This window comes from Oryzias latipes, chromosome 9 (genome assembly GCF_002234675.1).
Source record: "Oryzias latipes chromosome 9, ASM223467v1".
Taxonomy (NCBI): Eukaryota; Metazoa; Chordata; class Actinopteri; order Beloniformes; family Adrianichthyidae; genus Oryzias; species Oryzias latipes.
In genome coordinates, this window is record NC_019867.2 from 24,929,792 (window position 1) to 24,956,063 (window position 26,272).

The window sequence follows — 26,272 nt, forward strand, 5'->3', positions numbered from 1 at the left end:
TTCTGTGTTAAATGTAAATTATTTATGTAGCTATATTCTATGTGTGTCAAATGTAAAAGAGCTCTGATTTCTAAATGTAACCGCCTAAAGATCCAAACGGAAATCACAGACAGATTGCAAACTGGTCCAAATCAAAGTCCTGCAGTGGAAAATGTCTTTGTTTTTATGTACAGCACCGTGAGCTGTTCTTTTTACATGAAAGGTGCTGTAGAAATCAAATTAATTTGAATTTGAGAGCATTTAAAACTGCTTTGAGCCACATGGTAGTTATGTTTGTTGGCCTCTGTTGATTTCTTCTTGATTTATCAGCCGAACCAGGATAATGTGTTTGTGTCCACATCCTGGCCACTAGGAGGTGCACATGAAAAAGAATCCTGGATAACATGCGCCTTCTGTCTTCATCTAAACAATCATTTTCCAAACCCACTGAAGGCCTTTTAAGGTCACAGGGTCAACTGCTGGTCACCACATTAGTCTCCCTCAGGTGGTTATGCTGGTCCTGCTTCACGGTGGTTGGCTAATTTCTGTAAGAGTTAAAATGTTCAGGAGAGTAAATCTAAGTCTGCGACAGCCACTGCAGGCCGGGCTGGCTTACCTCTTTACTGCTGTCAGCTCTCTGAGATTCAACTGAGATCTGCTGGACGGTTTTGACTGTGAGGTCAGGTTGATGTGGACTCCTGTTTGTTTTGATGCTTTATTCTTCTTTGAATCAGTCTTTTTATTGTATGAAGGACTAACTTTTGACTTAAAAAGCAAGGTGGAAAAAATGTTACAGATGAATGTCAGCAAAATTCTGCAAGACTTTGAAAGTATTACTTACTTTCTTTTTTTTAACACTGAACTCCCATGAATAGAAACCAGATTAAATTTTGTGAAGTATTGATATTGTGCCATTATATGAAAGAAATGAGCCCTTAGTTATTTTTGCTTGACCAGTTTTAGCTTTGTATGTCATCAGAGGTGTAAAGAGGCTTTTTTGTTTTTTGTTCATGGAGACCAGAAATATTTTGTTCATGACCAAAACCAGAAATATACTGCTACTCATCCTAAAGTATAGGTAAGATTGAGGTTTAGATTCTGATTCTGAGCCAAACTCTAATGAAGCCCTGCATTTCATTAATGTTGCCTCTAACTACAATTTAAAAAAAGGATACATTTGCAAACCCTAAACCACGTAAATAAATGCACATTTTTTATTTAGGTTTGCGATCTAAAACTAAACTATTTTAACTTTAAAAAAAACAAAAAGCCTGCTTGAATTTTTTCTTTCTTACATAGTGTGACACCTGCTGGTCATATTTTGTAGCTGCACTTTTATAGATGTTTGGCATTAAATGAAAGTTTCTAATACGTTTAAAGCATTAAACAGCAGAAGAATATTCAAATAGATTTATAATACCGTTGGAAAAATTATGCAGGAGTTTAAAAATTGATGTGTATGAAATAATAAAAAATTATAACTTTAACTTGGAATTTGGCAGATGTACACTTAAACACATATCCAGAACATTCTGTGGTCTTTTAATTTGTTTAACCAAACCTATCAGGGGAACGTTATTGTGGGGTTGGCAAAGTCAGGGAGCAACATTGATTTCTAAATTCAACATAAGATAAAACAGCAGAGATGAGTCTCACCGTGTAAAATAAATAAATAAATAAATAAATAAATAAATAAATAAAAGCTGAAGTTGGTTTTAAGATTTGGTTCAACAAACCCAGAAGTGATGTCTCTGAACAAAGAAGGAAATGGCAAACAAAGGCACGTACATTAACCTTTTTAAAAGGAAAAAAGGGCAGTGAAAAAGTGAATCATGACGCTTAGACTCTCTAATATTTAGAACACTGCATTTTAAAGTACGGAAGAGCAAACAATGGATTAAATAGAGCAGAACACAAACGTTTAAAATGCATGTGCTGCTGTGCAAATGAGAATTTGATGGGGAGATAGAAACACATTATGGAAAAAGTTGGATTCATTAAAAGGCAGAGCTAAAGTATTTTACATTTAAAAAAAAGGAATTAGAGCATTTGATTTGAGTTGTTGTTGCACCAACTTAAATTTTAACTCATTGTTGTATGGCTGTTTATGGCTGTTTTCACTAAGTCTACCTTTGAACTTAAACAGAAAATAGTCAAGCTGTGTTTTTGTAGGAAATCACATTGTTTAGATATTGTCCTAAGAACTTTACACTTTAAATTTGGATGGTGCAGTAATTCCACTAAATTTATAACTGAAAACCCACACATAGATGTGGCTATGCAAGTATTTATATAAAAAATGAATCCTTGTTTTGTGTAAATTGCTTAATTTTTATTTGTATTATGATTTTTGGTTGATATAATTTTTTTAGATAGCTATGTTGAAATATCAAACATTAATCCTTTCCTCAACTTTAAAGAAATCAATTTTTGTCAACGAGTTTCGTTACTTTGCCACGTTACTGTAATGGGGCGTGGTTATGCGATGGCACACGCGTACATAACCAATAAAGGGAGGAATAATACAGGAAGTGAAACTGTAGGAACCAATCATAGCCCAACACCACGATGCAGCGTAAAAAGACGGCATTTTCACTCCAAAAAGGGAGCTATCGCTTTAGTTTGTCTGGTTTAGTAGCCCAATAGCTAACAAGCGTTTAACTAAATCTCCAATCACAATACACGGGTTGCTGCTTGCGATTTCGAAGCAGTTCCTCAACTGCAAAGACACTTCCGCCCCTTTAAATGATTGATGCCTGAGTAGCCCAATGGGCAATCGACCTCCAATCGGCTCTGTCCAATCACAGAAGAGTACTGAGAGGCTTCGTGGAGAGTACAGTGTGTTGCTGTTGTCTACATCAACCAGCCAGTATTTGGAAGCACTTTGATAAACTGTCGTTCTTCTTAAACTGATGCGTGTCAAACGAAGCGCGTGGCGTGTCACGAGCGATAAACCAGCAGTAAGCTAGTCTGCCCCGAAACCGATAAAACTGAAAAGAAGCGTCGGTTCGTCAAGCTTTTAATTTAATTTAATTTTTTTCTACCACTGTCACACCAGTTAAGTTTGTGACAATTCAACAGGCGGATTTTTTTCTCGATTAGCCGATACAGCAAATCTTTCAAGAACTTTCTTTTTTTCTTTTTACTTTTTTTTCCTTAATTCCTAGTGTCCGCGAACCTGTTCCTGTCTTTTTTGTTTGACAATCAGCATTCGTTTACTGACAAGTCTCTCTGGATTTTTCGCCAATATTTTCTCAAAGCGTCTAAATTAGCCCAAATAGAAGATAAGGAACCTTTTATATTATATATTTCTTAATTTTTTAGGGGGAAGGTTTGCCTTAGCTTTGATTAGCTAGCTTTTACTGCCTCTCTCAAACAGCTTTTAATAGACATCAACGTTAGCTCTTAACCAAAAAAACAAACAAAAAAAAAAACAATCTGGGACCTTTAACTCCCACAGAACAGCCCTCTAACGTTTCACGCCGCCTTTTAAAAAGAAAACCGGCCGGAGCATCACAGCAGCTGAGGGGCTGGACGTGAGAGGAGGAACGCTGTGTACAGTCACGGAATCCCTCATCGGATTGCTAGAATATCCCAGTTATTGTTGAAAATGGCGGCGATCGGAATGGTGCAGATGTTGATCGAAGCAGCCGAGTATCTGGATCGCAGGGAACGAGGTAAATAAAGCATATTTACATTCTGTGCTTTGTGACTCGCCCCCCCCCCCCTCCAAACATTAACAAAGACTGTGTTTGCACACATGATCAATCGGTTCACGTGATTTCAAAGCGCCTTTTGAACACTTTAATTCTTAGTACATGGTGGAGTTACCGACTCAGATAAGCATCGTTGCAGGGTTTACTTTTCCCCCACATGTAAGGACATGTACAACTTCATACTTGGCATATAAACATCAATTAAATATTCAAATATTTTATGAATAAATCGAGGAAATCAGATGCAGGGAGACACTGTTTGCAGGAAAGCTCCTCCTTTCCTTATGTTGTGGTTTGCTTGTGGGGTTTATTCCAGTTTAAGATGACATCATTATCCAGGCTGTTGGGGTGGGGGGTGGGGGGATACTGTGTGAAAATACTGCATGCATGCACATAAGCAATAAAATAAAGAGAGCCGGGTGCACACCTTGCAGCCTTCTGGCATGCCCTAACTGTTGCAGTATCTGCAGAAATGAATGATGACATGTGATCACTGTTTGTTTGTCTGTTTGTTTGTTTGTTTGCAGAAGCTGAACACGGCTATGCCTCCATGCCACCATTCAGCAGCAGCAGCAGCAGCAGAGAGAGGGAAAGCCTGAAAAGGAAAAGCAAAAGCAAGAAAAACATAAGTAGCAGGTAAAAGCGTTTGAAATCATGTGACAAGAGTCTGTGTTGAAGAAAAATCAAAATGTCAAAGCTTTAATTTGAACACAAACCTATTTAGTGGAGAGGAAATGTGACAATAGAACGACAAAAGAGGAAAAAAAAGGTAGGCCTGTTTTTACATGTGCAGCAATGTTCCATTTGTAGAATTACTAATATGTCATAAAAAATGTTTATACTGGAAATTTAGCCTAAAGATCATCTGTGAAAAAGGTTTTTCCCTCTCTGGGGAAACAGTTGTTCTAAAACCCCCTCTGACCGTAACAGAAACATTTTAAACCAGAATAATGTTGTTCTTGGAGCACATGCAAACAGAGTATTTTGAATATTTCCTCATTCACAATAGGATCTTCATTTGGATTATGCATGTTAACTCCAACAGTGTCTGAACACCACGATTCAAAAAACATCACAAATGATCCCCTTTCAGAATGAATTGTTGTTCAGTTAAAATTGAATTAAATCTGATTTAGTCAGAGTATTGGCTTCCTGGAAAACATTCTATGATAAGTTCAAGTTAGTTTAGGATTTTGGTGCTTTCCATGTGAAAATATCTTTCTGTGTTTACTTAGTGTCCTAATTCATCTTCTTTTGCGATAAAGACTATTGTCATCAGTCCAGTACAACTATGTCACTGTACATTCTTGCTAAAATTGATATAAATGTATTTTTTTAAACCCTTTCTTGGAAGGGGTCACGATTAAATCACTTTGTTTTTCAATCTAAACAGCGCTTTAGATTATTTGAGCAGATTTTTTTTTACTGCGATAAAACATTTCCCCCAATTTTTTGAGTCTCTATTACTCTATTAGGCCATCACTGTGTAATTATATCATTATAATATTTCTGACGTTTTCCTCCCCGTCACAGATCGCTGTCATCTTGTTTCGTGCTATCACCCATTTGTTTCAACGGTTTTGGCCACATTTCCTCCTTCTGTTGGGTTTTATTTTGGGAGCACTTCCTGTGTCCATGTTGGAGCTGCTTTTGAGAGCCTCACAGTGAAGTGTCCCCTTGGTGAAGTCTGCTGCCATGAATTTGTAGACGTCATTATTTTATTTTTGTTGTTGTTGTTCTGCAGCCAGTTTATCACACCCTCTTTTATTGTTGGGTAGCTTTATTACATCTCCTCTTTCAACAGGCGTGCTGCAATTAAATGTCTTTTTCAAATCTTATATATTTTCTTACAGCTTAATAGAACCTGAGACCAACCAAATATGTTCAAATTTGGGTTTTTAATCGAAAAAAAATGACTAAAATGTAGAAATTTTTTACTCTGCAGGTTTTACATTTATTTTTTTTAAATAAATGTTGAAGTAAGAATTTGTTATTTTTAGGAGTAATGCTTTAAAGTCCCAATCCAGTCATCGTTTGATCTATTGTCAAAGCGTTACCAGTGCTCTTTAATTTATGGTTATGCCATTATTAGCCAAAATCCAAAAACCTGTGTCATTTTTTAGAACATAGTTTCTGCAGAGCGTCATATGTTCATTCAAAATTCACCTCTGAAATGTGGGTGGGACTATTGGCGTGGAGTAAGCCACCTCTACTTCCCATCATCCATCTGTTTACATGCTCTAGCTTACAGCCTCTCAAACCCTTACCCTAACATTACAGGAGCAACAAAAATGGCGAGCAATCCTGGAGCTATCCACCCGTACAGTTTTGAGCCAGCTGTCAGCTCAGATGAGGAAATGGAAGACGTGCATAGGGCGGAGCAGGGAGGCTGTGGCCTGTCCAGTGTTCTCTCTACGTCACAAATGCAATCGTTTTTGAATGTCAGTTTTTAAATGTCAGAAATTCAATTTTAAGCTTAATTGTTTTTATACATGTCCTCCATCATGAGAAAAAATCAACAAGAATATGTTAAGAACACAAAAAAACAGATTTTTATCACAGTGGATCTTTAAGAAACAGCTTTAGATTCCTCCGGATGATATTGATCAATCTAAAAGACCAACTTATTGACTAATGACAAAAACTGAGACATTTCACCATAACTGCATCAGGATAAAAAGGAAACACTGTTGGTGTGACAGTTTAACTTACTGAAAATGACTCATGGGGGTAGTTTCTAGCAAAACAACAAAGTTAGGCAAGTCAATGTTTTGAAATGAGCCAGTCTAAATCTCCACGTCAGAATGGCTGAAATGTAGTGGTGGGACATGAAGACAGTTGTGACCGAACAAAAGAAGTTTGAGAAGTGATGTAGCTCATAATATCATGCTTTTGCAGACAGAAACTTCATTCTTACAGATTCCTGTCCGTATTCTGCCTTTAGCTTGTTAATTCTGGCTTTTATTATTCCGGCTTTGCAGGGAGGAACCATGAGATCAAACTGTCAAGGAAAACAGGAACGTATATTTAGAGAACTTTCTTTGATCAGTAAATTAGGAGATCATTAACATGTATATTAAAAAAAAAAAAACCTGGTTTGGAAATAGAAGCCTAATTGTTTATGTCAAACAATTTTGATCCACACAAAAAGGTGCCCCATGACACGGTGTGTGTGTGCTGGCTGAGGAGTATGTTTAGACTTTACGTGGTGCTCGGTAGACAGTGTGACTGACAGCAGCAAACTCAAATTTGGCCTTAGGTGAACAGCCTCTCGGCACGACAAACTGGGTTAGACAAGGTGACCGCCGGGCACTTTTCAGCCCGTCACTATCAACACAAAGGCATTCAGAGCCTGTAATCTGAATTCTGCTAATCAATGGATTTTTGCAACAGCAGACAGAACCGGTGTTTGCCTCGGTTGGAATGCAGTTCTGATCCACAATCGTGAGCAGGAGGAAGTGGAGTGTGTGGATTACCGTAGGGTTAGTACATAATGTACAAAGAGGAGGCACTCCTGAAAAGAACAGCTCTGTTGTTAAGTCACTGGGGATAAACTGGTCTCCTGTCAATTACAGGAGATGGTTGAAAAGAGTCGAAGCTGAAATTCCAGATCAAACATATGGTTCACAAATGTTGTTGGAAAATGTTTCCTTTCAAATTAAAAAATAAAGTGTTTATCTTGTTAAAATAATTCATCTTGACATTTAGGTACAAGCTTATCATTTTCTCAGAAGCAGAACTGAAAGATGCTGATCATGTGTCTGGATGAGGGCGTGCGAGGCTCTTCTCTTTAAATCAAATATTTGTATTGTGTCAGCTGTGACTGACAGCTCTGTGACCAACAGCAGCATGTCTGATGTTCCTCTGTGACCGAGCTGTCAGAGGCCCATTCAGCTCAGCTGCAGCAGTGCTTTCACCGCAGGTCACGTCTTAACACGCTGAGCTGCCCTACAGTTTTAGGCCTGCAGAGTGAAGGACAATTGCTGCTGGGAAGCATCAACTTTGACTTTTGTTTTCTCTGAAGATCTCCTGCACAGCCGTGGCGATGGGATGTTCTGTAACAGGGTGGGGCTTCGTTTTTTTAGCACCAGCACTGCTTTTGATTGGGTTAATGGGATACCATTAACTGATCTATGACGCGCTTTAAATTTCTGTTGAATGTAGGTCAACTGCTTGTGTTTATATCACCCCTCCAGCTCGATTTCCCCAGCAGTTTTCTGCTCCGTTCCTGAAGCGAACATGTGCAAATCTCGTGGGGAAAGGAGTCGCATGGTCCTTGTGTGCACATGTGCGTTTGTGTCCATAGTAGAGATTCTCCCTCCCCCTGATCTCTCTTTTTATATTGCTTTGAGACTTTTTCTCCTCTCTTCTCACCTCCTCCATCCTTCTGTGCTTCCCCGGCTCGCTTTTTTTCTGGCTGGCAGTCGGTTGAGAACATCAGCTTTGCCGTTACGGATACACTTCCATTCCAAACTGGTGCAATCTACTCTGCACCCACAAAGTGTGTCAGAAAGGTCACAGAGATCCTGCCACCCTCGTTGTGCGGGCAAATCAAGTCTTAGAGCTCCTCACACTCGTTGTTCAGGTTTACAGTGCTCTGTCGGGTGAGGCTCCAACAGTCTCGCTGAAGAACAAGTAGAGCAATGAGTCATGGGGCAGCAATTCGCTGATTTCAATTTTCTATTTAGATTTAAGAACAGAGAAGTATTTTCAGTTTTAAGGTGTAGAATAATAAGCAATTAGGCAAAAAAGAAGTACCGGTAGTAAAAATAATTAATGTCATATGAAATGAAGTTTATTAAAGTCCCACTCCGGTCTCCCTGTGGTCTTTTAATAATGAAATCAAAAATCTTTTTGTTATCTTGAACATAGTTGCCATGAAGTAACCCCGCCCCTTAGGGTTGGGCGATTGGGCGATGTCCCCTAAATTGGCAGTTGACGATGTTTGCAGTCAACCATCGGGATGGACGATGATATCGTCGGGGGGGGGGGGGGGGGGGTGCTATTCGTTGCTATTCGTTATTTTACTTTATTACTTTATTTATTTTATTTCCTAAATAATGACCCATCCGCGATGATCCAGTCTAAACTGAGGGAAGTGACTTTAAAAAAAGTAAAATAAACAAAATAAAAAAAGAAGTGGTCACTTGGGGAGACTTAGTGGAGACTTAGGACTGTAATCTGTCCCGCAGTTCTACGTGAACGAGCAATCGGAATTTAGGAGAACCGGGTCTCCCGGTAAAAGTGTGTGTCGGGGCAGAGCTCGGAGCGCTAGCTAACGCAGTGTGTAAGCTTCAAAGCAAAAAGGCCGCTCAGTCCTTAGAAACCGTTCAAAAAAATCACGTGGATTTGTGTTTCCAGTCGTGTCCCGACAAAATAAAGGCTGATGTTATTCCCACATATTTACGTGCAGCCAAGATGCAGATTGCAGCGTTTCACGCATGGATTTTATGTTCATGCTAATGTTGTTAGCCCGTGTTAGCATACTGCTAATCCTGGCTTCCGGCTCCGTTTTTCAACAGAAAAAGCACTGACCACACGGATTAAGATTAAAATGATGAGCGAACATAATAACTTCATAATAACCGCACGTTAAAGCACGTTTAGGAGATCATCTTGTCACCGAGCAGACGTATCTATGTATGGAGCCGCTCAGCGGAACTAAGCTTCTCTTCCGTTTTTTAAAAACACTACTGCGCATGTGCGAATGATTTATTCTGACCGAAAGTGTGACCCATGTGAATGTTTTTTATAATCTGAAAAAGTTTTTCTGGGCCCATGTACACGGTTGGATTCTAATCCGACCAATAATCCTTATCAACATATTTTGCACATGTAACTGCGTCTTATGGTGTCGACTCGCAGCGTGGCGGGGGCGTGGCATCACGATGGTGTCTCTACATCGTGATGTCAGTCACCCATCATGATGGACGATGGTATCGTCCATCGGCACAACCCTACTGCCCCTACTTCCCATCCTCTATCTATTGGCACACTCTCCCGCTAGCTCAAAATGCTATACAGCCCCTTACAACCCCTTACAAATCCTTGCAGTCCCTTACAGCCCCTTACAGCCCCTTACAGCCTCTTAAAACCCCTTACAGTCCCTTACAGTCCCTTACAGCCCCTTACAACCCCTTACAGCCCCTTGCAACCCCTTACAGCCCCTTGCAACCCCTTACAGCCCCTTGCAACCTCTTACAGCCCCTTGCAACCTCTTACAGCCCCTTGCAACCCCTTACAGTCCCTTGAAACGCCTTATAGCCCCTTACAAGCCCTTATAGTCCCTTACAACCCCTTACAGTCCCCTACAACGCCGTACAACCCCTTACAGTCCCTTACAACCCCTTACAGTCCCCTACAACGCCGTACAACCCCTTACAGTCCCTTGCAACTCCTTAAAGTCCCTTGCAACGCCTTACACCCCCTTGCAACCCCTTACAGCCCCTTGCAACCCCTTACAGTCCCTTGCAACCCCTTACAGCCCCTTGCAACGCCTTACAGCCCCTTGCAATCCCTTACAGCCCCTTGCAATCCCTTACAGCCCCTTGCAACCCCTTACAGCCCTTTGCAACCCCTTACAGTCCATTGCAACGCCTTACAGCCCCTTGCAATCCCTACAGCCCCTTACAGTCCCTTACAATGCCGTACACACTCCCTAACAGTCCCTTACAACCCCTTATAGTGCCTTACTACTCCTTACAATCCCTTACAACATCTAACAGTCCCTTAAAACCCCATCATAACATTACCAGGGCTAAAAAAAATGGCGAGCAATATTGAAGCTATCCAGCTGTACAGTTTTGCGCCAGATCCCAGCCGGATGAGGAAAATGAAGACGTGCATGGAGCTAGTCCAGTGTATTTCAACCAGTGTTGCGTGGCGCACTAGTGTGCCGTGGGAGATGGTCAGGTGTGCAGTAAGGGAAATTGCCCTCATTAAGTGATCTAAAAGCATTTACCATCTCCAGGATATCAGCTCTTTGTTCATCCAAACAGGCCCTGATTAAACACTGAGTAGTTGGGAATATGAAAGATTGTAAAATACTTTTTTCTCTGTGTTTATTTGATTCTATTAAAGACATTTTGATAAAAATGATGGTACTGCGATTAAGCCGTAGCTTCAGCTGTTTTCGGAAAAGTCCCGCCCCTTTAACTGTCTCCACCAATCATTCTTTGAGGCTTAATCGCACGTCATCAGTCTGACCAATCAGAAGTGGTTAAAGTCTTCACTTCGAAGTTCCGATTCTGTTCATAAAGTCGTTTTGTTCCAACAAAAATACCAGCTAAAGCTCGTCTTTAGCGGTGTAGCTTTCCGTGGGATCAGGAATCAGACCGTGGAACATGTGAACAAAATAACAAAGCTCAGAGAAGAGAGTCTGTCTGTGTTCGGCGGCTGTTTGCACTACATCTCCCATGATGCATTAGGTTAAAGTGACAGCGTCTCAGCACACAATGAGTCTTTCTTGTTAAACGTCTTGAAACCACAACGAACACACATAAACCAGTTTTTAAATCTTATAACTTAACTTTTATTACATCTTTTAGAAAAAAACAGCTGCAACTTCCAGCTCTTTCTGCCACAATTATCACAAAAATGCATGTGAGATTGCAGAGGGGCTGTAGATCAATACAGACTATGAGTTTCTCCTTTTTTTTTTTTAAATTTTTGGATGCTGGTGTGCCACGGAATTTTTGTCAAGGTTAAAGTGTGCCGTGGCTCAAAAAAGGTTGAAAAACACTGAGCTAGTCGTCTACAGGTGGATGCATTAGAATAGAGCAGACCATAGAACTTGAGGATTGTCGTTTTAGCTTTGATGTATCTGCTACAAGCTTTTTCCAACTGCATTTTTGTCTGCTCCTGATTCCATTTGAATAAAGAAAAACTCAGAAATGCATTTAAATCCCCATTTTCTCTCTGTGTCCTCCATCACGAGAAAGAATCCACAAGAACATGTTAAAAACATAAAAAACACATTTTCAATGGAGCGGGCTTTAAGAAAAAGCTTTAAATTGAATTTTCGCTTAACAGTCATGCACAGGAACTCACATTTATTCTAGATTATGTCAGCCATTTCAGCTTAATCTGTTTCCTAATAAAATACCTTTTTTAATCTCAGGTGAGGTTTGTCATTATAGGCCCAGTTGGCCACTTTGTATAGGGTTAACTTCAGCACTTGAATCAAAAACATTAGGGTCGAATACACAAAAAAGTCAGGACTAATCAACATGAGCATCCTCAGTCTGGTGTTAGAAAACTCATGCGTTTGTTTTTCCTGCCAAGTATGAACTGGCCTCAGTTGCACCAAAGCATCAGGGGGGTAAAACATGAAGGGGCGGAGAGTCTGAAAGTTTCCTGCCAGAGCTGTTATGTCACCAGAGGCTGTTTGCCCTGTGCAGAAATGTACTCTGGCTGCAAAGGGTCAAGAGTGAAAGGGAGCACCACTGGTGATTGGCTGAACACTATGATAGCCATTCAGCCACACGACAGTCATGTCCGCGATGCTTCACCACCAGAAGGAAATTGCAAGAAAGAAGTGTTTTAGCTGACTTAACGTCTTCAGGAAAAGATTCTAAATGCGGGATCCAAATCTTGTTTCTTACAGTCTTCATGTATGTTGAGACGGTGACTGTAAAGGGTCTAGAGTTGCTGCAAATATAGTCTATTTTTAGACATGGAGTGGGGGAAGTGGGGAGTCAGGTGGAGGTGGAACAGACCCAAGAATCAGGAGGGGATCTTCTCTCCTCCTCCCCATCCCATGGTTAACCTCTTTCCCTAGAAGTCATGGCACATTTCCTCTAAAATCTACACTTGACCTTGTTTTTGCTCTGTGTGGCTCTGTGTATCTGCCTTTACTTCCTGTTACCTTTTTATGACCCCTTTCAATTAACGACCATTAAGTGAGCCCTCCTCCCTTGCATTCCAAATAGGAAGTATCTGCTCGTTCTAAGAAGCCAAAAAACCCATGTCAATCTATTTTTCAGAAAAAAAACATTCTTGCTCTGTTTGTTTAAACCCATATTTGAGTCATAAACTGGCCAAACAAATGCCTCAATAAAAATAAGTAGTACCTGCTATGGCCCACGTTGATTGTTTGAAACATTTGATTGACAGCAGCCAACGACCAGCCCATTTTCAAGAAGTAGGGGTGTGTACTTCAGACAAGCTCACCCCTGACTGACGAGAAACATCGACTCAGTCCAACTTGGACCAATTTCTGTTCACTGACATTTTCTGGCTCCAACTTGGCTGCGTCCACATCGGGAAAATATGGCAAATGACTTGGAGCTGGAAGTAAGCCATTTTCTATGAGTGACATCACTCACTCGGTCCAGTTCTCAATGTCAGTTTTAACGACCTGCTTTTTGGGGATCGGGAATCCTTCTAAGGGCCAGAGACTGGGTCAAACGAGGTGACATCTTTAAGGGCCTCTCTGGAGCAAAAGAAAGTGGAGTGAGAAAGGGCAGAAACTGTTGTTTGTTAGAGTGGGGCTGTAAGTTGGTGCAATGCTCTGAGAAGGATAGCCATTTAAATCAGAATGTGTTCGCCACTGGCCTCTAACACACCTCCCTCTCTCATCTTGCCTTCTCTGTGTACTTCCCTACCCCCACTCTGCTCCGGACTGCATGTATAATGGATAATCAGCCAGAATGGAGGGGCATAGTACTGTCTTGTGTTTCTAGTTACTGTTACTATGTTTACCCCCCTCTCCCCTCCCTTGGCTTCATCATGTGTCTGTAGGCAAAAAGTGCTCCTCACAAAAAGCTTCCTCTCTCCATCCTTCAGGCCTTGAAGCAACAAAATATCCAGAATTTACTTCATTTTTACCCGCAATCTCATTTCGTCAGCTGTTATGTCTGCATGTACTCCCACACAGCTGCTGCTGGCTCCCCTGCAGTCAGGCACATAAGAAGGGGGAATCTAACCTTGTTTAATCATTGGTTCTGTTTTTCCTGCTCGGATATTCAAATAAGATTTTTCTTCTTTTTTGTCCTTTTTCTGCAGGTCTACGCACAATGAAATGGAGAAGAACAGGTGTGTGGGAAACCTTCGTATCTGTGTGTTTGTATGTCTGTGTTGGTCCGCAGTCTCAGCTAACGCCTCCAGAATCCTTCTGACTGTAAACGACGTGTTGCATCAGGGAAATTCATCTTACACCGCATTTTGAGTCAGTCAGTTATTGCAGAAAGCTTTGTCCAGCGTAAAAAAGAGAACCAAAGAATTGAATCATTACTTTCATTACTTTTTTAGAGGTACTCATGCAGATGTATTAAACCCATTTTCTTCACAATTCAATCTTCGTTTTTGATTCTGTGTTGCCCTATAATCTGGGCTCCCTCTGAAAACCATGAATCACATGATTGAAAGAGCTTGGAAAAATCCTTCAGAATTGGAAGAGGTGAAAGACCCCTGAAAGAAAATAAAAGTCTAAAAAATAAAACACTTCAAAACTATTTCAACAGAATTTATGCTGAAAGGGAGGCAGAGGCACCAGGAAACTAAACAGACCCACCTGACAGGGACAACAAGCTGGCTGAAAGAGTCTAAACAGCTGTTATTAACAAATGTCCGTGCAATCTGACATTGTGTATTGACCCAGTATGTGGACATTAAAAAAGGAGAACTCTGTCAAACTAAACCAGAGATCTGATGCAGCTTTAGATCAGATTTAGTTTTAAAAGCAAAATGTAGGAATTTGAGTATTTTTTTAACACATTAAAGCTAATATACGCGAGAGTCCTTGACTTTTTTGTTCTGCATTTTGTCTCAAAAGCATACAAAGTTGACTTGAAATTAAGAAAACTTGCAATATTAGTGATCAATATTGCAATGATAACACGACTTGAACAAATAGCTAAACAACAAAAACATTAATTCTATTTCACAGCAACAGTTTTATTTACATAAAAGTCAAGACTTAAATGATATTGAAAGTTATCTCAACAGATGACAGGTAGGAACTTGTATTTCGGGAAACAAAACAGTGTGGGCTTGGACTTAACATAATAGTTTCTCCGTCTATGCATGTGTGTTTCAAGGTAACCACTTAGCACGGTTCGCGATACACATATCGCACAAGCTGATATAGCGATTTGTTTTTGGATTTATTGTGCAGGCCTAATACTTTTCTGTAGAAATTGTGTCTGCTTTAAGTCCTTTGCTTACTGGACAGACTAAAACTGCTGATTACTCTGTTTAGTGACCACCAAAAAACAAAACAAAAACCTTAAATCAAACTTCTCACTAGTGGTCATCTCCGATTAGGCATTTCTGGCCAGCATATCATAAATACTTCAAGACAAAGATGTCCCGTTATTGCCAGTAATGTAGCGTTCACATAATTTAAAGAACTTGTTTACTGCCAAGTTCATGACTTCATGAAACCACTAACAAGATGTAAGGAATCACTTGAAGAAAGACAACTGAACTGTAAAGTGCTTTAGTAGATTTCTTTTTAACCAAGTCCAAGTTTGTTCACCACAAATCTCATGACTCTGAAGCAATGAGGTGTCATCTGACTGCGACTCACCTTTGGCTTGTTTGAAATCATTTGTGCGGAATTGATACATTTGGGAAGATTCTATGATCTAATCCGACAATGAAGAAGCGATGTGTGTGTGGACTGGTTTCTATTTTAAACTATGGCCAGTATCCTTTTACAAAGCGCTGATTGTAAATGATAAAAGATGGTGGAAGGAGTGTCCGTAACTGAAATTCCTTTTCAACTTTTTTTTTTAGGACTGTAAAATTAAAATGAAGTGAAATAGAAAGAGAGAAGTGGATGGCATGAGTGCCATGTCTTATCTGGTAAAACTGGTTCTGTAAAATCCCCTGAATTCCCATCTTGCCTTTCTGCTGTGGTTGCATATAGAGACCAGGGGCAGGTCTGCATATGAGGCGAGTTCACTTCCACGAAACCTGACGCCAAGCACCACTTACTTTGCACTCAAATTTCTCCACGCTGGCTGCGGCCGCTCACTATGAGGGGTCAAAGGGTGAGAACACGGATGGCGAGCTAAGTTATAGCTGCTAAAACTGTGCTTCTGATGTATAGCTCTCTGAAGAAATTCTGTGTTTCACGTGAAAACAGAGCCAAGACTCTCAGTTGTGATTCCCTAGAAAGGTAACCTGCTTATTCAGTGCCAAACCAGGTTCTGACCTGAGGCTAAACGTGCACAGGTGTGTAACTTGGATACACATACGCTGACACACAAAACCCGGATAACCTCTTGCTGACACGACACCGACTGCTTTGGGCAGACCCCCGTGCGTCTCATGACCATGTGACCTGTGCTGTTTGATGGGTCTGCTTCTTATAGGTGTTGTTAAACAAACAGTAGCTTGCCCTGCTGATCCCACATTATGTCAGAACAACACGGACAAGGGCATTTCCATGTTATGTAATGACAGGCTGCGTGTCCTTTGGACTTGAGTCAGCTGAGACACAGGCACTGGGTTTCAGTTGCTAAAAACTGCCCTGTGCGTGCGTGCAGAAGCGTAGGTGCGTGTAAGGCTGAGGCCATGATTTGAGCATCCTCTGCCCACGGTTTGATCGGACAAAGACTCTTCAATGTATCCCATTTGTATAACTTCTCCCGGAAGTGATGCTCTTCTGAAAAATATTTGCAACCGGTAAATGAGAAGCTTATTTTTCCCGACTGACAATTGAAACAAAAGAAAAAGAAGCGAATGTCAGGAGGAGTCTGACGCACACACGCCCACTAGTTCAGACTAACGCAAACACGCAGGCAAGTGCACACTCCTGGAGGCTGGAGGGTGTGTGTTGTGTAACAACAGGGTGAAATGGTTACCAACACCCACCAGACCTTAGCAACAGGAGAGGAGCAACAGGAAACCGAGCAAATGAGAAATGTAAATGGGAATTGTGTGTGTGTGGCGGTTTACATCGGGAATCTGATCACATGATCTCCGGCTTTCAGTATATTCTGTTTGTTACTTGTGCTTGGAAAAGGAACCTGTTTTTCACACAAAAGGGAGAAGTGGACACTTTCACACAATCTCACTGAGCAGTGACTTTGTAATGTGTGTGGAAGTAAAGTAGAGCCATCTGTAGGTCATTTTTACTGATGCTCTCTTTGCTAGTTTGGCAAGGAAGCTCTTCGTTTGTTAAGCTGTCATATTTTTTACCAAAATAGCCAAAAGAGGAAACGTGGCGTTCTGTAACTTGTAAAGTGCCTCCAGTAAACGGTGGAGTTTGCTGGATCTGCATATTATCCAAATTGCATCAGGACGAGATGGCCATATCACTGTTCAGGTTGTCATGGTGACCATTTAAAAATGTGGTTCTGTAAACCGTTGTTCCATCCGGTAAATGTCTACTTGGAACTGTTGAGTAATCAATGAGTAATATCCTCAAAGCGACAAACAGGTGCAGACCTGGACGTTTAGATGAAACAAACAATTTTAGTTTCTGTTTCTTTACCGTCGTCAGATTCTCATCGACAGTGCATACTACAATCTTTCACTCTGATCAGGATGTCATCTCAAAGTTTTGTTTCTTATTCCAATTTAGATCATTTTATTCACTTCAAAATGTAATTAGTTGCATAGGTTTTTCTTCAAAGCCCCTCATCTTTTCCCCCTTTCTTTCTTTCCAGACGGGCACATCTACGGCTGTGCTTAGAGCGCCTAAAGTCCCTCGTTCCTTTGGGACCAGATGCTAGCAGGCACACCACCCTGAGCCTGCTGATGAAGGCCAAAGATCATATCAAGGTGAGTGTTTGTGTGCAAGCAGTGGGCAGAGGGCATTTATCAACAGCTCTTCTGGGAGTGGGCAAAACTGTGTGTTTGAGAGACTGAAGTGTCTCTGATAAGCTCGTGTGGATGTGGACTCGTGCACGCAGGCAGCAGCTTTCCTGAATTGTTTTTTCTGTCTGTGCAGAGGTTAGAGGAGGGCGATAGGAAAGCCCAGCACACCTTGGATCAGCTACAGCGGGAGCGGAGACACCTGAGGCGGCGTCTGGAGCAGCTGGGGGTGGAGAGGACCCGCATGGACAGCACTGGCTCCACCCGATCCTCCGACAAGTCTGACTCTGACCAAGGTGAGCTCTCAAAACTCCAAACATGTCTTTGAATTGAAAGCATTTTCTTGACATTAATATTATTTAATGCTTGTTCATCATGAAGCAGCTATGACAGGCGATTTTAGAATAATATGGAGAAAACTTAAACTTTTTATGAAACTCGTAGACTACACTTACATTGTTACTTCTTGCTGAGACCAACAGTGGTGGAAATTCCTGGCCGGACCATTTAAATGAGCGAGATTGTTGATTTTAATAACATCCTAATTTGAATAACATATCTGTTAAATTGATGGATTGATTTGGTTCAAGCAATTTCTATAAAATTTCAAGCTATAAAAACTTAGGGGAAAAAATCCATAGATATATCAAATTTATTTAAGATGTGAATTCATAAATTGATTAAAAATTTAAAAATATAAAAAGAAAATTATGCAATTGCCTTGACATTATCATTTCTCCTAATCATAATATTTGCACTTATTACACAGAACAAACACTCGACACATGAAAGGAAATGATTGTCAAACAGAGTTTGATGAATTGCTTGAAAAAGAGTGGAATGAAACCAATTTATATGATCTCTTCCCAATAAATAAGAATAACGTTAACGTTCAGAGTGAATAACTAGTTCAGACTCCAGGTAATGTGAGGAGTGAACTGCTCCCTCGTCTTCTGCTGGAAAGACCGGCAGGAATCTTTTATGTTAGCCAAAAATGTGGGAGGGGCGGAGTCACTGGCTGTCGCATCAGCTAGTTGTTAAGGAAAGAAAACAGCCACACATGCCTCACATTAGAGTCTCGGTAATTTCCCTGAAAGTCCTAAAAAGTCATTAATTGGGTTGTTAATCATCTTTATGAAAAATCCAAGAGTCTAAAAACGTATCAATGAAGCGACAGATTCGCTTGAAAGGAAGCCGGCTGATGAGTTTAGACAGCAGTTTATTTTGAAAAGCAGCACACAGTAACTTATTATAACATGTGGTGGTACTTTATAAGATACACCTCGCGCAAGAGATTTGCCGCATGCCTCATACCGCCTGGTAATGAGTTCTTACAAAATGGGATCCATTCGTTTTTTTGTTCTTCTGACTTTTGCCGGAGCTTTTACTTTTAAATGAAGTAGAAATTGAAAAGATAATTGACCGTGTTATATTTCCACACATAACACAGATGCTTGTTTTTTTCTGTGTAACAGAAGACCTGGATGTGGATGTGGAGGGGACAGACTACCTGCTGGGCGACCTTGAATGGAGCATCAGCAGCGTCAGTGACTCAGGGGACGAGCGCAGCAGCCTGCGCAGCAGCTGCAGCGACGAGGGCTACGCCAGCGCCAGCCTGCTGCGCCTGCAGGACTCTCAGGAGAAGGCCAAGCAGCTGAGCTGCAGCCTATAAACAGCACTACTCACTGAAACACCGCCCACCTCGCTCCCTTCAACAACTCCCACACCCAAAGTTGTCTCATCAATCCTTTTTCTCCCCTCAGTCTCCCTTCCTCCCTCCATCACCTCCTCTTAAGGCAGATCTCAATCCAGGCCTCAGCAGACTGCACTTCCTTCCGGACTGAACCGCCTTTGAGACACCCGCCTGCCCGCATCCAGTACTTCATCAGAGGACGATCTTAATGGCGTCACACGCTCCCCACAGAGCCAATCAAACTAGTGGGATTGAAAAGACACTCCAGCGCTCCGTCCTTCAGCAACTGTCAGCCAGAGAATGTTACCACACAATGTCCCACTGCCTCTGTTTCTACGCCTCAAGAGCCATGGGAAGAAGCACTTAGAGATTTCACCCCGAACACACACGCACACCGTTCAATACCCCTAGTTGTCCAATGACCTGTCAAAGGCGTGGCAGCGTGGCGTGGGGTAGCCTGCCGCCCTGCTCACCAGTCAAACAGGTTCACGCTTTCTTGCACTTGGACTGCGTCTCTCCAGAAGGCCCCGGTGCAGCAGTGCCAGCTGCGCCACGGCATCGAGTGAATGTTTGTGAAATGTGGCCGCTAGTCCACATCTCTATGCGTGGCGGTAGATCGCGAGAGCCTGCAGCAATACCCCTTTTCAGCACTCGGGACTTTGACCGTCCAGGCTCACAGCGTCATTGTTCCATCCATGTCCACACCTGCCATTAAGAGAGAGAAAACCAACAAAAACATTGTGCAGCATGAGATTGTGGGGGTGGGGTGGGTGGGGTTTAGCATTACATTTTCTCTCTCTCTGATGATTGTGGATTTTCCACAGCATCTCCTGCGCTCGACTCGTCCGACCCTTTTGAACACCAGCTTCACCCCAGGTACTGGCGTGCTTTTTCACTTCACTGCCCCAATGAGCAGGTTCGCCGAATAGGAAGGGAAAAGCTCGTCTGCAGAGAGTCGAGAGGCTCCAACACATTCCACGGGGAGGAGTTGGGAGGGTGAGACCGATAGCATTATTTTTACGATAAACCTAAATGTTCCTGCCAATTATTTATGAATGCAGAGTTCAGTTCGAGAGTAGGCGAGCCACCCTGAAGCAGAACAACTGGCCGTGAATGCGAGTTCCCAGAGCGAGGCCCCACTTTGTGTTCATGTCTACAAAAGCACTAAATGTTGAAAACACCTTTCTCTTTTGCCTTCTCAGCTATTTATTGTTTCTGCAGAAATGCACACCTTTTAATGTAAATAAGTTCAGAAATATTTGTCTATCGGAAAACGTATTTATTAGAAATACTAAATCTATAGAAAAATCTATATAAAAATATATTTAGACATAGCTTTTGTTCTTGTGAGGTTTATCAGAGGTTCCTATATGTCGTTTGTTTGCACAGCCAAGTCACTTGGTAGAATATTTAGAGGTGTCTCTTGTGCCCCTGCAGCTGTTGAATTCGGCACAGTGCTCCTAAGAAATGTTTTTGTCATGGTGGGTTCTAGAAGTTCTCTCGCAATGCCCCCCCCCCCCCCCCCCCCCTTTGGTGTGGTTTTGGCAAGGAGAGGACCAGAGGTGCATGAATGTAAACCTCTCTGTAGAGTAGCAGCACGGTGCCAAAAGAAAGGGAAAAGTCACAGGTGGAGGTACTGGTGTGGAAAAACCCCACAAAGGAGCGACATTAGAGAAACTGATATGGAATAGTTTGATGTTTGAGTGTGGCATGCTGCTTATTTTTATCTTTTCAGATGTAGGAACTGTGTAGCCCCAATTGCAGAGAAAAAACCTCCCTAATGTGGTGGTGGTGGTGGTGTGAGTGGGCAGGTGTGTTCACAGGAATGCCATCTGTCCTCCCGTGCACGTGTACGTTTTCTATTTCCACTGTCTTCAGAGAGAAATCATCAGGGTGGTGGAAGGTGGGTGGCTTTAAATAATTGTAAGGCTATATTTCTGTTTCCTGTTTGTTTACTAGCAGAATGAAAAACACACACACAAAAAAAAGGTTCGGCTGTTGATTTAAGCCTTGATGTCTTTGGGGAGTCTCCCTGGTTTAACCCATACATGTTCTCTCTGCCTTCTGCCAATCTACCTGTATGTGCGTGTGCACTTCCTGTTTGTCAAGCGACCGTCCGTGAGCACGACTCCCTCCTCCACACGCCGCGCTGGCCTCCCCGGTGCACACTGGAGTGCACAAGAGAGCATGCTCAGTAGATGTAGATATGTTAGAGGGTCACGTGCATCTATTGCTCTGCAGCTGCAACCACCACTCCTTCCTGGTGCTTTCAGCACCTGCCATCAAAAGCAGGTGTGGAATATCTTGAAGAACAAGACTACAGTCAGACCAGTTGTTTAAGCTACAGCTTTCATTGTCAGGGGGAAACGTGTGTGTATTTAATCTCTTTGCACATGTTGTCCCTGCGTGGCTAAAAATGCCTTAAAAACAGACTCAAAAGTATGATCTAACTGAAGCAAGTCTTTGTGATGTTAATCAAAATGTATGGCCGCGGTCATTCCTTTTCATCGTGGCGGTCTCAGGTATGGTGCTTTCCTGCAGTACACCCAAGAAACACTCTGACACGCTGGTGTCTCCATGAACATCTTCATCACCTGCCGCCTTTAACATCAGCAAGGTCAAATGTCTGTTTTTCTGATAAGGTGATTTTTTTCTGCACTTACTTTTTAAGATTGAAAGAATTTGGACTTTGTCTTCTATTTAAATCACTTTAAATGTGGGGGTTTGAAAAATCCCTTTCACAATAAAATGTGGGGCAGCAATTTCTATTTGCCAGTGATCTTAAAAGAATAAACTGTTTGAAACCCTTGTTTACTGACCTACAACCTTGTCTCGACCCTTCTCTCTTTATAAATTTCTACAAAATACTGAGGTATTCATACAAAGAGGGAAATAGATGGGAATGAGGGGGATTATGAGCACCAGGTGAAGAGGAAGTCTCACAGGGGTTTGAGCCTCTGCAGCCAGTTCCACAGTTCTGGAACAATCGATGAGCCAAACTCCAGATTTGTGTTCTCACAGCCTTCCAAGTGCTGCTGCATGAACAGCGATCAGAGCCAAGGTGGATGAAAACGAATGAGGAGGATAAGTACACAGAGGAGCATTCTTCATCTTGCCAGAATAAGCAATCCAGTGGCTCTTGTCAGCTACGCAGAATCCTCTGATCTTCTTTCTTTTTGGTGTTTGAGAGTTGTTTAGTATCAAAGAGTCTCCTGAACTAAAGGGAGAAGAAACAGCCCTGAACATAAAAATCCTAGAAACTAGTTGACATCATTTGAAAATTAATTTAAATTAAAAATGTAATTAAAAAAATAAGGCCTTTCCTGTTCTGCCAGGCTTTAGGGATACCTGTCCGGCTTGATTCACTTTTTTTAAATATGGTCCCTTCTGTTTTTCCGTACTTTCCTTAGCCAATGGCTTGCTTCATTCTTTGCATAACAGAAACTTTACTCCACCCTTGGCAACCCCATTCCAGGGCACTTAGGAAGTGCAATACATTGTTGTCATGCCAAATCTTTTACTAACAAATCTCCCAGACTGTCTCGAGAAGACAGTGAGTCAACACCACAACACCACAACAAAAAGCTCACCTACGGGGAATTCCCCCTGCTCTGATTTACATCCCGATGTTGATCACTGACAGATTTGTTACACTTGCCACTGAGTTTCAGACTCAATTCTGAAGGAATGAACAAATTCAGATAAAATGAATTCAATGCTGTAGAATGTCTAATAAGATCACTGTGTAAAGCTGGACTCCAGTGGCGGTCAGGCTGATGTTCTTTTAGATCAATTGCATTTATCCAAGATGCAGTTCATGCCCTTAAATGTGAGATAAATACTGTATGTTTACATATACATATATAAGCATTTCATGGCTTTCTTTTTCTCAAACCTAGGAGCTACGGGTTTCCAGTCCAAACCATCTTCCTACCGCTACCATATCTGACTGTTCTTATGCGTGGTTTCATTTGACACCTATGATGACATCATTAAGTGAATGACAAGATTTTATAAAAAATGTATTTTTTAATTGTGTCTCAAAAACTAATGTTGGACCTTCTATGTATAATTAAATTTTGATACTGTTTATCTTCATGGATACACCTTTTGTGATTTCACAGTAATAAACACTTTCATTCAGAGCAAATTTTAAAATAAACTTTTCTGAAAACTGCTTTGCAGTTGGTGCAGTTGGGCTCTCTGGATCTATCTAATCCCTAAATCCCTTGCTGCTGTAAAAAAAGAAAACATTCACCGAAAGACACCCTTCCCATGTTCTCTGCTAGTGAAACAGGAGTCAGACGTCAGAATTCAGCTTAGACTGAGCCGAGCACCAGCCGCTTCTGCCCCAGTGTATTGACATAACCTGTGCTCTGCATGGCAAAAAAAAAAAAAAAACTTGTGTAAGTTTGTGTGCTAGCTTTGTGTCAGGGTCACAGCCTTACTGACCCACCTCTCTATGTCCTCATTGGTTAGATTAGACAAATCCAGCAGCTTATCTGGGACCTGGACGCCCAGTTTACTTTGACCTTCACCTCTCTGCCCCACCCTGACTCATCATCAACACACACACACCGAGGTGTGTTTAGAAACTTAACACAACGACCACGCCCCCGTGACACACCTGTAGGGTACAGGCAGCACAAAAGAAAAACAATGCCTCTGAAAAACCACAAAACCAAATCTGTCACAGAAAATGATGAAGACTTCAGGGATTATTCACGTGCAGGTGTCAAGCCATCAGTGAAGAGCATTAAATGATCTTCTCCTGCCCTAGCTCCACCCACCACACTTTTGGTCACGCAACAGGGATTACACTTTAAGTAACCCAAAATACCCCTGTTTTCACCAGGGCTCATCAAACTTCTAGGAAAACACAATTAACTGCAAAACGTTTTTTTCTTTTTAACGTCCTGCAGCAGTTCTGGACTGCAAGGACCAGGTTTTTACAATTCTTCTTTCTTATTGCACCTTTTGGACAAAACATATTCAAAAACTCACCAAAATTTGCATGCACCTGGTACCCAGTGAAAATGAATTTTGGGCAAAGTCAATGACACCCCCCCCCCAATAAAAGGTGACATCACAGCGAGTGAAACCATCCCAAAAAAAGGATGGTGATTTCATTTTTATCAAAATGTTTCAACTTTCATTTCTTTATGATTTTTAATGTTAATAACACATTTACATTTTCTAAGTATTTTCATTGATGTTATTTTCTTTTGTTAGGATACAGGATTACAGTATTCAGATACGCTACAGTAACACCAGAATTTCTTACAGTAAGATTTAGGCTGACAATTTAGGCTTCAAAAAGGGAACTATAGAAGTCAATGGGTGACGTCAGAGATGCTCAGTCCAGTAATATATTTGTCTATATGTATACCTATGATGACAATTGCAGGCCCCTCTCATCTTTTTAAATGGGACCACTTGCACAATTGTTTGCTGACTAAATACTTTTTTGCCCCACTGTAGACCTGTATGTCATCCCCAGGTGACCAAAAAAATAAAACAGTTGCTATGGAGATGAAACCACCATAAAAGTTGCCATTTTGAAAAAAGTACATGACCAGGCTGGGAGAGGCAGAGGGGCCTGTAGCATTAGGGGCAGATAGAAAGGGAGTAATGGAAGGGGAAGTGAGTGCTCATAGCGCCTGCGGGCCATACAGCATCATTCGTGGCTTGAATTTTTTATCATCTCTTTGGATGATGTACAAAGCATGTGACATCTCCTCTTCTCTAGGATGAATAAGATTGAGAACAAATGGCTATGAAGCAAACAGCAGTGTATTTGTGTAACATTTTCCTGAAGTTCTATTGCTACACACTGTAAGTCACATGACTGACTAAGAAGAAAATTTCCATCCAAGCTGCTCGACTTCATCTCAGCTTCCTTTGATTTCATTGCCAGCCTGCTGCAGCACGACTCTGAGATCTGAGTGACACGATCGTCTCCCATCACAGCTGATGGATTAGATCAAGGGATGAAGATTGGAGCACGAGTATGTGCGAGTCTGTGCGGACAGATGGAGATCTCTGTGTGAGGGAGGGAGGCCTCCGAGGAGGCCAGAGTGAAGAGAGCCCACCACTAAGGGGAACTGTAGACAGAACAAAAGCAAGGGAGCCGAGCCGCCAGGAGCAGAGTGGCGAAGCTCTTCTCACTGCCCCCTCATGAGTAACAGCTGGCATATCAAAGCACCAAAGAGAAGCAGTTTCAAAGCAGCAGGGCTAATGGAGAGAGCATTTTGATTCTGTGCTTCCATGGAGATCTGGGATTTCAGAGTCAAAGAAAGCCATGAAATGCACAAAGCACCACCAAACCATTTAGTTCAAAATATTGCCTTGATCAGAGGGTGATTTACACAGGTTAAGCAGGCCTCTAGACTTACTCTTTGCACTGGTTGCACCGGTGCGCCTAACTTTTTTTCTGAAGTTTGGTGCACCCACTTTCTTGACCATATTGCATCAGTAATTTCACATAGGCATTTGCCTTTTTATTCGCTGTCAATAGTGGCAGTCAGACTTCTACCATCTTCTAACATCTACTCAGGGACTGCAGATGAAAAATAGCCCTTTGGCTAACTCTTGCATATTGACAGAAAAGTGTATTAATATGCGCTGTCCCCTATATTAAATATTAAATAAAAGACTTAAATATGGTTTACTTACAAAACAAAACGTCCTTCATTTGAAAAAAAGTTCTACAATAATGAAATATACCATACCATACCATACCATACCATACCATACCATACCATACTATACCATACCATAACTGAAGTGGCTGATATCAAGAAGTCCTACCAATGGTTAGAAAGGGCTGACCTACAGGACAGTACTGAAGCGCTCATCCTGGCAGCTCAGGAACAAGCCCTGAGCACCAGAGCAATAGAAGCTCAGATCTACCACACCAGACAAGACCCAAAGTGTAGGCTGTGCAGAGAGGCGCCTGAAACAATCCAGCACATAACTGCAGGGTGTAAGATGCTGGCAGGTAAAGCATACATGGAGCACCACAATCACATGGCTGGAATAATATACAGGAACATGTGTGCAGAAAATGAACTGGAAACCCCAATGTCAAAATGGGAAACACCTCCGAAGGTGGTAG

General features: G+C 41.7%; 1 protein-coding gene across 1 annotated transcript; it reads left to right on the plus strand.

The window, feature by feature from the left end:
- The first annotated feature begins 2,822 nt into the window (after positions 1-2,822).
- mxd1 (MAX dimerization protein 1) lies at positions 2,823-21,980 on the plus strand. The gene is made up of 6 exons (XM_023958724.1): positions 2,823-3,656; positions 4,223-4,331; positions 13,701-13,730; positions 17,315-17,429; positions 17,599-17,758; positions 18,938-21,980. The coding sequence occupies exons 1-6, from the start codon at positions 3,590-3,592 to the stop codon at positions 19,132-19,134; spliced, it is 678 nt and encodes a 225-aa protein (XP_023814492.1). The 5' UTR covers positions 2,823-3,589; the 3' UTR covers positions 19,135-21,980.
- Positions 21,981-26,272: the final 4,292 nt, after the last annotated feature.

Bases quoted from the DNA above. Each gene is read 5' to 3' on its own strand.
- mxd1 (XM_023958724.1), top strand. From the start codon at position 3,590: ATGGCGGCGATCGGAATGGTGCAGATGTTGATCGAAGCAGCCGAGTAT. The intron at 17,430-17,598 runs GTGAGTGTTTGT...CTGTCTGTGCAG, and splicing joins AGGCCAAAGATCATATCAAG to AGGTTAGAGGAGGGCGATAG. The intron at 17,759-18,937 runs GTGAGCTCTCAA...TCTGTGTAACAG, and splicing joins CAAGTCTGACTCTGACCAAG to AAGACCTGGATGTGGATGTG.